The sequence below is a fragment of the Giraffa tippelskirchi genome, chromosome X (genome assembly GCF_054371585.1).
Source record: "Giraffa tippelskirchi isolate mGirTip1 chromosome X, T2T-mGirTip1v1.2.pri, whole genome shotgun sequence".
Lineage (NCBI taxonomy): Eukaryota > Metazoa > Chordata > Mammalia > Artiodactyla > Giraffidae > Giraffa > Giraffa tippelskirchi.
Window position 1 is genome coordinate 82,499,411 of NC_137289.1, and position 13,010 is coordinate 82,512,420.

Sequence of the window (13,010 nt, forward strand, 5' to 3'; positions counted from 1 at the left end):
TCACAAAATGCTTAACATTTCTCATCTTGGGAAATAGTTCCTACAGTTAGAACCCCGGTCTGTGCCACTTTGTTTAGTGATTTTCAATTTAGAAAGATTCCATTGAGAACTTTATTTGGAAACTACAAAATTGTTAGGACTAGATTTAGAACCACCATAATCCACAATAGCTTTATCCCATTCCTCCTAAATGTTTTGGGATGCAATACGCCACCTAGGACAGGCTTAAATTCCTCCTAGAGGTACTATTTAAAAAAATCAAAGATGATTGTAGTAAGTGACATTATTGGGTCAGTGTCATTTTCTCAATCTGCCAACAAACCTTTACAGCAGTCAGTGTCCAGACACATCTACAAATCTGTTTTTACAGTTCCCAAGTTAGTAGATCCTCTACACTGTTCTCATTTTTCCATTTAGTATCTGCATTTTCTTAGGCTAATTTTAACTCAAGTTGTTTACTATTTTAAATGAACACGTGTGTAGCTTCCAGAACCATTTTTTCGCTTCAACAATTAGAATGAGTGCTATTTTAGACATAGTAATTAAATCTACCCAACGATGAAGAAGATTCTTTCTAGGAGTCTATGAGCCATTCTATTATTTTCATGCTTAAAAATATATCCTCACTATATTATCTTTTATCTTAAAACTCATATCTATTTTGTACTCATAATTTATTTGAATTTCACTGTACCTATATATTAAGGGTTTCCCAAGTGGCACTAGTTGTAAAGAACCTGCCTGCCAATGCAGGAGACATAAGAGACACAAGTTCAATCCCTGGGTCGGGAAGATCCCATGGAGGACAGAGGAGCCTAGGGGCCTACTGCCCATTGTGTTGCAAAGAGTCACACATGACTGAAGTGACTTAGCACACACGCACTTACCTATATATTATTCTTGCAGTTTTCCCCCTGCGTTACTGATATATAGCTGACATAATATTGTGTATATTCAAGGTGTGCAATGTGTTGATTTGATACTTTATATACTGCAAAATGATTACCATCATAGCATTCTTAAGTTTTTAATGGCCTTTGGCAAAAGCAATACAATATTGACCTACCTTCATATTTATTGGTAGAATGATTAGGGTACACTGGTTTAGTGGGCTACCCATCACAAAGTTATCAAGTGAGATCATAGGTATGAAAGTGATTTGGAAATGGTAATCAACAACACATGTAAAATTATCGTACTGTTACTGTTATTTTTTTGAGAAATATCACAAGAAGAGAAATCCAAAGAATATATAATGATTACATTTTGGTCACTGTGTAACCTAAGAGGAGTTAATATTTGAAGATAGAAGAACCCTCCCAGAGCTTCCTCAATGTAAATAATTTCTTAACCCAGTGCTTTTCAAGCTTTTATATGCATAAGAATCTTCTAGAGATTTTGTTGACATGCAGATTCTGGTTCAGTAGGTCTGGGATGGGCCTGAGGGTCTGCATTTCTGACAAGCTCTAGGGGGTTGCTCATGCTTCTGATCTCTGGACTACACTGTGCGTGCCAAGGAATAATTTTGGCTCTGCCTCTTAAACCCAATCACTAATCCTATTATTAAGGGCAAATGTGTATTTACAAAGAAACATATATTCAATAGGTGGAGACATTATCCCTTTCCCATAAATACAGAGTTGGCATTTAAATTCTGATTTGGAACATAAGTTTAAAAATCATCCAAGTAAGCCCATATAAATAATTCTAAAAAGATTTTTATCCCCTTTTTCAGTATCTGTAGGGAAAAATCTTTCAGATCTTTCTAACAAATTAAGCTTAATATATTTCTAGCTTTACTGGTAGAAACATTTCTCTTCCTCTCATCTAATTTTTTTTTCTTTTCTAACCTCTTGTTACTCCAAATTGGTTGATAGAGAAATTAACCATGTCATTGTTTCCAAATATCTTTTTTATGTAATCAGAGCTCCAATGACTTCATTTTAAAATGCCTGTGTGTGTGTGCTAAGTTGTTTCAGTCATGTCCAACTCTGTGCGACCCCATGGACTGTAGTTTGCCAGGCTCCTCTGTCCATGGGATTCTCCAGGCAAGAATACTGGAGTAGGTTGCCATGCCCTTCTCCAGGGGATCTTCCAAAACTAGGTATCGAACCTGAGTGTCTTACATCTTCTGCATTGGTGGGCTGATACTTTACCACTAGCTCCGCCTGGGAAGCCCAAAATGCCTATAGTTGTAGTAATTTAGGAAATGAATTTCCCTGTATCCCAGCTAAGTAAATATTTGATACATGTAAAGACACATTGGAAACCTTTGTATAACATGTATGCCTTGGGTTACTACCCCAGTCCCGTCTAAGATTAAAACAACAAGAAATGACAACAGCATTTAATCTGTGGTAGTGATGGTATTTTTTTTTAATACAGAAGACAGTTCCATTTATTTTTTTAGATGACCTCAAAGACTGGTGAGATAGTTTCATTCAAAGAAATAAGCATCCATTTACTGGATTAAATAATATGTTCTGTGGGAAAATACACGCTGTTTTCCTATGTGGAGATTTAAGTTGTAGGAAACAAATCCTATGCACCTGGCTGATAGTCGTAAGCAGGGCCGGTGTCATGGCCATGTGCAGTCACACAGGGCCCCACACTCAGAAGGTCCCTATACTTGGTTTAATGCTCTGCCATCTCTGTCTTGAAATTCTGAACATTTTTGGACAAGTGATCCCACATTTTCACACTAGGCCCTGCACTTATGTAGCTGATTCCAAGTACATGGGTAAACACTGCCGTTCATCTACTTTCCTAGAATATGTGTATAAAATTTAGTCTCTGTTCCAGCACGATCACCTCATCATTTCAGAAATGAAACCAGTTCAGGGTATTAATTATTCACCTTTCCTTCTAAGAAGGACTACACACATATGCACCAATGTGTACTTCCCTACTAGGCTACAGTCATCACCCTCTTCATGGTATTGTGTCCCTCATATCACACACTATAATTTCAAAGAATCCTATACTGCCATTTATTGGCATGCTGCCCAATGATCTTAGTCTGCCTGTCATTTTCACTTATTAATTTCATAGCAGGATAATATATAGAGATATTTTTGCTTTATTTTTCTTGCAGTGTAAGAATCAGGAAGAATAATAAGAGAAATATAGCTCCCCTCATCCGAAGGGAACATGATCCTATACCTGTTGAAGTTGTCTGAATACAACCTCTCTTCCTGTCATATTTCATTGAGTCATGCCACTGTGTGTGTGTGTGTGTGTGTGTGTGTGTGTGTGTGTGTGTGTGTGTGATGGGGAGAAAGCAGGGCATAGAATGGTGACTGAAGCAGCCAGAGAGATAAAGGTTACTTAAGACCAGGAAAATAACAGAAGTCTATTTGCTGTTTCCTTGAGTAGAAGGACTCAAGACATAGTCCATATCCATGGAAGTGAATGACTATGCCCAATTTCAGCTAAAAAAAAAAAATGCATTGTCAAGCATAGTCCAGAGGCAGCACTGTCCTCATATTCCAGGGATCCGACTTGGACAATGGGCATACAAGGGGTAATCAATGTGGGCCAAAGATTGGAGAAATTGCCCCCCATTTTCTTCAAGATGCAAAAAGTTGTTTGTTTTGTTTCCCCCTCCTGAGCACTTGTTTTCTACAAAAGTCTTCCACCAACTTTTTCTTTTTTTGCCTTATGCAAGAACATGAAGGGTTAGTGGGTGAGAGAGAGGAACCCATAATTTCTAAGGTAGACTTTTCCACCAACCTAGCAGAACAGGGCCTTAAAATCAGATATCTTTAGATTGTTAAAAAATTAAGTAATGTGATATTTCTTGCATGGCTTATGAAGTAGTTGTAAATTATTTCCTGCAACAATGTAATATTTAACCCACAAATATCCAGCTGATGACTCACAATTTCCCACGCAAATGCCCTTGAATTTTTCTGTAACAGTTTAACCAAAGTCCTGTCCGAAACATGTTGGTGACCTCCCTTCACACAGGGGAGTCATTTATATACAGAGAGATCTGGCAAGGGCCCACTGAGGTAAACATTTGACTACCCCAGTTGCTAAAGATTCTGCCTGCCAGGGTCTTTTTTTCCTCAACAAACTCTTCCTAGAGTCTTGGGGATAAAGGAGGACTGGAGAAGGAAGCCAGTCATAAATACTTCTCCTTGTGGACTTCTCCTTGTGGAGACTTGTTGTGGAGAAACAATCAGAAGAGGGCCATGTTAGTACCCTACTTATCTGGCTATAGACTGATCTCTAGATCCCTATGGCCCCTCTTGCTCCACGAATTTATAGCACTTTTCCTTTTTTTAAAAATGTATTTATTTAAGTTGGAGGCTAATTACTTTACAGTATTGTAGTGGTTTTTGCCATACATTGATATGAATTAGCCATGGGTTTACATGTGTTCCCCATCCTGAACCCCCCTCCCACCTCTCTCCCCATCCCATCCCTCTGGGTCATCCCAGTACACCAGCCCTGAGCACCTGTCTCATGCATCGAACCTGGACTGGTGAACTGTTTCACATATGATAATATACATGTTTCAATGTATAGCACTTTTCTTATAAGAAATTCCCTTCTATAGGAATTTTTAGCACTTTTGCCTACCACCAGAGCCATGGCCCCTATGCTGGGTGTTGCTCCCTATAAACATTGCCTGCTATAGGACACTGGTGTGTCTGAAAGATGAAGCCATTGGGAATACAACCCTGCATAAGAATGGCTGCCAAAAACTGGTCAGCCTATGAAGTCTGATTTTACACAGCTAGGTGATAGTTTCTGAAATCATCATTGCACTGCTAGATCAAGGCTGCTTCCCTTTGAGTAAATCAGTGGAATCAAACTAGGACTCTCTAACTCTTGGGCTATGACTTAAACAGAAGCTGGCCTTTGGAATTTCATGCCCTAACAGAGAATACACCAGAATCCTAATTTTTTTGCTTTTATTGAAGCCTGTGTGGTGTTTCTGTTCTTATAGGTTCTTGGAAGACGTGCAGTTCAATCTATCTAGACAGGAACTGATTTGGATAAACTAGCTGAACAATGTTCTCAAGCCCTGCTGGTCCCCAGAAAGCCTAGTGATTTGTCTCTCAAGCTTCCCCTTAATAAAACAGGAATACTTTCCAGATATCCAATACTCTAATACTGGGATTACTTCCTTTAACAACATTCCTGAAGCTTCCTCAAGCAGCTTCCTTCACTCTTCCAGTTGCCTGATGGACATTAGCCAAATAATGGTCATGAGCAGCCTTCTCCCTGCAGAGCAGTTATGTTCAGTCACACTCATAGCCTGTACACACCTTAGGCAACATTGGATTTGAAGTCACAAAGACTTCCTGTCACTGGGCCACAATTGGCTGTGTGTTGTCTTTCTCCACAGATTTGCTGCCCAATGCATTTCTAATGTGAGCCCAGAAGAGTGGCCCCTCCTGGGCACTGTCTGGCCAGGTGATAAATGTTTGCCTGTTCACAAGTTTCCTGAGTCAGTGGTAGCTGGATAGCTTATGGTTCGGGATCTCCTCCAGGAAGATCAGGATGATGACATCTTCATGCACAGAACATCTTGATGCTGGCCAACTGTACTTCAAGCCAGCACCATTCACTGTGCAGGTAGTGGTTACTCACCACACACAGAGTTTTCCGGCTGGTGTCAATGGCATTCTGGATGTTCTCAAAGATATCTGTGCCTGGCTCAAAGTCTCGGTGGTGAAGGCAGAGCTTAAAGGTGAGCTAGCCACCTTCTTCTAGGGCTGGAGCAAGCTCTTTATATACCCACTGTTCATCAGTGGCAGTGAAAGAAACAAAGGCATCATAGATGAACTCCTTCTCTGTCCTATGTCACTTGGCCAGGTACCAGGCTGGAAATATGTAGAGCCCATACCATAGAGATGGAGCCATCTTGTCAATGAACCAAGAGAAGATCATGGTTGTGAGGACCAGACTGAAGGAGCAGAAGAAGGAAACTTTTCCCAGATCAAAAGTACACATAGAATCATCAAAATCTATCAACACATTTTTGATATTTGGCTGTTGACAAGTATAGCTCTGGAGGTAAGGGATATGAACATTTGCTGTGCTTATTGACCAATTCTTGAACCGTGCATTGTCACAGCTGCACTGAAGTTTATTCCCATAGATATCAAAGTACTTCAGAGACTTCAGATTCTTCAGATGACTTTGGTTAATGACTCTTAGGTTGTTGAATCTTAAAGAGAAGATCTGAAGGCTTTCTAAGGCAGAGAACATGCCAGGAGTCAGTGACTCTAGGTTGTTGTTTTCCAGGCGCAGCGTTTTTAGTCTTTTGAGTTTTTGGAATAAAGAAACATTTAAACTGAGACTTTGGTCTCCAGATTTTGTTCCTGAGATATCCGACTTTGTGAGATTAATCAGGGAGTCAAATTGAAGGTGGTCTAGAAATACGATGGGATTTTTCCATAGGAGAAGCTCCTGCAGGTCATTCCGCCCTTGGAAGAAGTTGGTTGGAACAACCTGAATCCCATGTATTTGTCCTTCTAGGTTGAGTTGTTTCAAAGACTTGAGGTTCATAAATGGAGGAAATGGCAAGGTCCTAGTGGTTTCATAAGTGATTTTATTAAAACTGAGATTCAAAACTTCTAGATTTTCCAGGTCCAAGAAAAGGCCAGCTTGAAAACTTGACAAGATATTGTATGCCAAGTCGAGTTTATAGAGGTGATTGAGGCCAGAAAATGCATATTTCTCTATGATGCTCAGGCGGTTCTGGGAGAGAATGAGAACTTGGAACTTCTTCAGAAACTGAAAGGTTTTGCGTTTCAGTGTCCGAATATTGCTGTATTCAAGATTTAAACTCTCTAAATTTGGAAATTGAGCAAAGCAGTATTTGTCAATTTTTACTATCCAGCACCCAGACAAATTGAGCTCCTTTAATGAATACAGCCCATAAAAGGCCATACTATTGAGTTCTGTGATGGGATTTCTAGAGAGAAAGAGCGATTTTAAGTACCTCAAGGATGAAAATGCACAATCTGGAAAGTTTTTAAACTTGTTGTGGCTCAGGTCTAGAGCTCTCAAGTTCTTGAGGGCATTCCAGGTCCTGTTACTGACAAAGGAAAGTTGACACTTGTTTAGATTCAGCCTTTGGAGGCTGGGTATAGCATCAAACTCACTGTCATTGAGGTGAATCAGATCACTGCTTTGGCTCAGGTCAAGGGACAAAAGCCTGGTACAGTTGGCAAGGCACTTTATGCTCCTTGCATTAATGGCATTTTTCCTAAAAACCAAAGCCTTCAATATAGGCAGCTTCTGGAGGAGGCAACACACTGTCCTGAGGTTTAAGTGACTACCTCTAAACTTCTGGTTACTAAGATCCATTTCACTTAGATTCTGTAGGTGTTTGGCTGGAAGCATCTCTAGTTTCACCAGTGTTCCACTCAGATTCAAGCTCCTCAGCTGGGGCAGAGTTTCCAGATTCACATTCTGAATGACTCGATGTCTATTCTGAGAGACATCCAGAGTGGTCGGTTCAGGCAGTGACAAGGCAGAGAGGTTTAATTCTGTTAGTTTGTTCCCCTGCATCCCCAGCTGGGTCAGAGAGACCAATGATCTGGGGCTGTGATCTAAGGACATTATGCTGTTGTTAGTAAGATCAAGGTATTCCAGGTGCAGCAGATGCTGGACTGCTTCAAGAATATTGGAAAAATAAGTAATAAAGTTTTGAGATAAACATAAATGTTTCAATTTGACAAGAGGGACAAAGGCATTTTTGTGAATATGGGTGATCTGATTGTGACTCAGGAGCAAAGTTTCCAAGTTGGACAGGCCCTCAAAGGAGTAGTTCACAGTTTGAATCTTATTTTCTACTAAATTCAAAAGAGTTAGATTTTCTAGTCCCCAAAATGCCCTCACATCAATCTTCCAAATGAAATTCCATTCCAATCGCAAGTCCAACAGAGCAGACAAATTAGTGAAGCAGTAGGGAGGAAGGGCCTGAATTTGGTTCTGTGTCAGGTTGAGGTGAGTAGTGTATCCACGGATGTCATGAATGGCATCTGTTAAGTTGGTGATCTTCTTCCGAATGCAGAACACATGGTGAATGTCCAGTTCATACTGCGTGCATTTACTGAACCCATATGTCTCTGCCAAAGACAGCAGAGAAAACCCAATTAAAATGAGCCAGAGTGGTTGAGGAGGCAGTAGGTTCTCTAAACCCATCTTGTCAGCCCCAGACCTCAGAGTTACTATTAGAAAAAAATCCCTTCATATGTGTGACACTCACTTTTGAAGGAATGGTCCTTCCATTTCAATTTTGCTGCAAAGAAAAATGGAAAGTTATTTAGTTTACATTTCTCTCTTCTAATAAATACTTCATAGCTGCTTCAGGAAAACTAAAAAAATTTGTCCCGAAGTTAGCTTCCAAAACAAATCAAATTCCAAAGCAATCTCTGTACAGATCATAAAAAAACCAGTGTTATTTCTCCTGTAGTCAAAGTTGTTAGCACATGGAGGCAGAGAAGGCAATTAAACACTTGATTTAATTTAGAGAATTAAGATGCACTCCAGCCCTCCTCTCACCCCTGCACAATAAATTACCCCCTGACTGTTTGCACTGATACCTGAGATTCCACAACTGGAAATGCACTTTGGGGTCTATGGATTTCAGTCCAGGTAAAAGATAATCATCATGGTAGGGGGAAAAAACAAGTTTTACAGGTTACCTCTATCTTAATGTGAATGAATGCAGAGTCTGCTTTAAAGCCACTCATTTCACCACAATTTACATCTCTCAGGCAATAAAATTCATTATCAGCATATGGCATTTCTGGTAAGCAAGAAAAATAAAAGCACAATAAGCATAGATCTGTCAGTCTACTTTCTGATGTGTGTTGCCCAGGGTTTTCCTACTCTTGTCTTCCAGTTTCAACCTGTTTGTTCTCAGTCACTTGTGGTAATGTAGTGAAAACAGGACCAGACCAGACCTGGACTGCAATCTGTGTCCTTTGACAAATTATTTAACCTCTCTGAACATGTTTCCTTATCCAAACAATGGGGTAATAGTACCTATTCCCTCATAACGATGTATAGATTCAACAAGACAACTTAAAGTGCCTAGCTTGATGCCTGGTACACTGTGGAGCTCAAAAAAAGATCATTTCCTTCTTTTCACTTTAACTCTAGGCCAACATTAGTATACTATCTCTGTGTGGATTTTCTAGCTCTTGTCTCAACAGCACTGGTAGCCGCAAAGGAAGCAAAGAAACAGTATAGTTGAGTTGGGTATATACCTAATAAAATGGGAATTTTTTGGACTGGTATATTTATAATTATGATGGTATTACAGTGAATAGAATCACAAAATATGACTTTGAAAAGCTTTTATAAGTAAAGTAAGCCACTTACTGAAGTCTGTAATATTAAGACTCTCAAGACTACTGGCCATCGGCTCACATCAGTAACATTTGGTATTATTTAGTTCTATAATTTTTGCAATTCTGGTGGTATTAGTGATATAATTTTGTCTTTTACTAACATATTTCTGAATATTTGTGATTTTGAAAATCTTTCCATATATTTAGGGTTTCCCAAGTGGCTCAGTAGTAAAGAATCTGCCTTCAATGCAGGAAACTCAGGAGACACAGGAGATGCAGATTTGATCCTTAGGTCAGAAAGATCCCCTGGAGAAGGAAATGGCCACTAACTCCAGGTTTCTTGCCTGGAGAGTCCATGGACAGAGGAGCCTGGTGGGCTACAGTCCATGAGGTCGCAAAGAGTCGGACATGACTGAGCAACTAAATAACAACAGCAAGATGTTAATTCCTTGTTGGCTGTAATAGTTGAGATATCATCTATATGTCATTTATCACTTAATTAACATTGTCTATGATATTCTTAATGACCAGAAAATTTTAAGGATAATATGGTAAAAGCCATCAAATTTTTGCTTTACGATTTTGCTTTTAGATTCCTATTTCTGAAAAAACTTTTGCCTCCTTAGATTACAATAGGAGCTGTATATTTAGCTTTACCTTTCCCATTTACATTCAATCCATCTAAATTGCAGTGGTGTGTGTTGTATAAGGTACAGGGATAGAACCTAGGTCTCCTGCATTGTAGGCAGATTCTGTACCATCTGAGCCACCAGGGAAGCCCCCAAATTAACAAAGTAGCTCACAAAAGCTGAAAAAAAACTCAGTTGTGTTTCTGATGTTTTGAGGGGTATCTTTATCATATATCAAATTACCCTACATAAGTGAATGTATTTCTGAGCTCACTTTTCTGTTCCTTTGTTTACTTATCAGTTTCTATAAGAAAGATACCATGTTATTTTACTACTATGGCTTTAAAGTGCATCTTAATATCTAATAGAGTGAATCCTTTCTCACTGCTTTTCTTTGTCAAGTTGATTTTCAAAGGGATTATTCATGAATTTTTTTCACTATAAACGTAATAAAGTTTACCAACTTTTCCCAAAGTTCTGCTGGAATTTGATTTGAGACTGCACTGAATTTGCAAGTTAATGTGAGATGAATTGATGCAATTGCTATGTTAAATTATCCCAAATAAAGACGTGGAATATTTTCATTTAGTCAAAACTTCCTTTATATTAAAAAGTTTTAAAATCTTGTCTGTAAAATTTTGTGTCTCTGTGTTAGGGTATTTCCTAGACACTTTTAGATTTTATTATTTTGGGAAATATCTGATTTTTTCTTATTTAATTTTCTAGTTAGGAATAGCAAGAGTGCCATAAGTTTTTAATTTTTAGTGTTTTTTTTATTTTAAATTTTAAAATTGTTTATCATAAGCATAGAGGGCTTCCCTGGTGGCTCAGATGGTAAAGAATCTGCCTGCAATGTGGGAGACGTGGGTTTGATCCCTGGGTTGGGAAGATTCCCTGGAGGAGGGCATGGAAACCCACTCCAGTATTCTTGCCTGGAGAATCCCCATGGACAGAGGAGCCTGGAGGGCTACAGTCCATGGGGTTGCAAAGAGTGGGACATGACTAAGCGACTAAGCACAGCACAGCATAAGCATAGAAAGTTTTCTGAACTTTTGTTAGTTTTAAAAATGTGACCATTGGGCTTTACTGATGGCTCAGTGGTGAAAAATTTGCCTGCCAATTCAGGGAACTCAGGTTCGATCCCAGATCCAGGATGATCCCACATGCTGTGGAACAACTAAGTCTGTGCACCACAACTATTGAGTCAGTGTTCTAGAGCCTGGGAGCCACAACTACTGAGTTCATGTGCTGCAAACACTGAAGCCCCCATGCCCAGAACCAGTGCCCCGCAACAAGAGAAGCCAACACAATGAGAAGCCCACATATCACTTCTAGAGAGTAGCTCCTGTTCTCCACAACTAGAGAAAGCCAGCGCAGCAATGAAGAACACAGTTCAGTCGCTCAGTCGTGTCTGACTATTTGTGACCCCATGAATCGCAGCACACCAGGCCTCCCTGTCTGTCATCAACTCCCGGAGGTCTACCCAAACCCATGTCCATCGAGTCGGTGATGCCATCTAGCCATCTCATCCTCTGTCGTCCCCTTCTCCTCCTGCCCCCAATCCTTCCAAGCATCAGGGTCTTTTCCAATGAGTCAACTCTTCGCATGAGGTGGCCAAAGTATTGGAGTTTCAGCTTCAACATCAGTCCTTCCAATGAACACCCAGGACTGATCTCCTTTAGGATGGACTGGTTGGATCTTCTTGCAGTCCAAGGGACTCTCAAGTGTCTTCTCCAACACCACAGTTCAAAAGCATCAATTCTTCAGCGCTCAGCTTTCTTCACCATCCAACTCTCACATCCATATATGACCACTGGAAAAACCATAGCCTTGACTATACAGACTTTGTTGGCAGAATAACGTCTCTGCTTTTCAGTATGCTATCTAGGTTGGTCATAACCTTCCTTCCAAAGAGTAAGCGTCTTTTAATTTCATCGCTGCAATCACCATCAGCAGTGATTTTGGAGCCCCAAAAAATAAACTCTGACACTGTTTCCACTGTTTCCCCATCTATTTCCCATGAAGTGATGGGACCAGATGCCATGATCATAGTTTTCTGAATGTTGAGCTTTAAGCCAACTTTTTCATTCTCCTCTTTTACTTTCATCAAGAGGCTCTTTAGTTCTTCTTCACTTTCTGCCGTAAGGGTGGTGTCATCCGCGTATCTGAGGTTATTGATATTTCTCCCGGCAATCTTGATTCCAGCTTGTGTTTCTTCCAGCCCAGTGTTTCTCATGATGTACTCTGCATATAAGTTAAATAAGCAGGGTGACAATATCCAGCCTTGACATACTCCTTTTCCTATTTGGAACCGGTCTGTTGTTCCATGTCCAGTTCTAACTGTTGCTTCCTGACCTGCATGCAGGTTTCTCAAGAGACAGGTCAGATGGTCTGCTATTCCCATCTCTTTAAGAATTTTCCAGTTTATTGTGATCCACAATAAAGACCTAGCACACCCAAAAATAAAAATACATAAACAGTGTGTTTATTCTATTAATCTGCTAATGATTATATTCTCTGTAGGTAATGGAAGCTATATATCTTTTTCAAATTCATAACTCCTTATGCCTTTTTTTATGCTGTTCTCATAATATTGGTCACAATCTCCCTGTGTTAAGTCATAGTGATGATAGATTTTTTTTGTTACTAGGATAACATCTACAGATTTTTCCATTATTTTATTTGTTGTAAGTTTTAATATATATCAAGTCAGAAAATTGCACTTATAGTCCTAATGTTTTAAGGAAGATTATAGTTGAGTTTGGACTTGCCAGGCGCTATTAATGGTAAAGAACCCACCTGCCAATGCAGGAAACATAAGAGACTCTAGTTCAATCTCTGAGTTGGGAAGATCACCTCTGGGAGGGCATGGCAACCCACTCCAGTATTCTTGCCTGGAGAATCCTCATGGACAGAGGAGCCTCTCAGGCTACAGTCCTTAGGATCACAAAGAGTCAGACATGACTGAAGTGACTTAGCACGCACGCATAATTGAGTTTGACCAGAGCACAAAAGAGCGAGGGGGGAATAAAGCCATCAACTAAGGGAGAGTGTACAG

At 39.8% G+C, this 13,010-nt stretch overlaps 1 protein-coding gene across 1 annotated transcript; it reads right to left on the bottom strand.

Moving 5' to 3' along the window:
- Positions 1-5,318: 5,318 nt before the first annotated feature.
- LOC145535676 (toll-like receptor 13) lies at positions 5,319-8,169 on the bottom strand. Its single transcript, XM_081564058.1, is given in 2 exon segments — positions 5,319-5,535; positions 5,537-8,169. Coding segments are annotated over 2 exon segments (2,850 nt in total).
- Between the last annotated feature and the right edge of the window lie 4,841 nt (positions 8,170-13,010).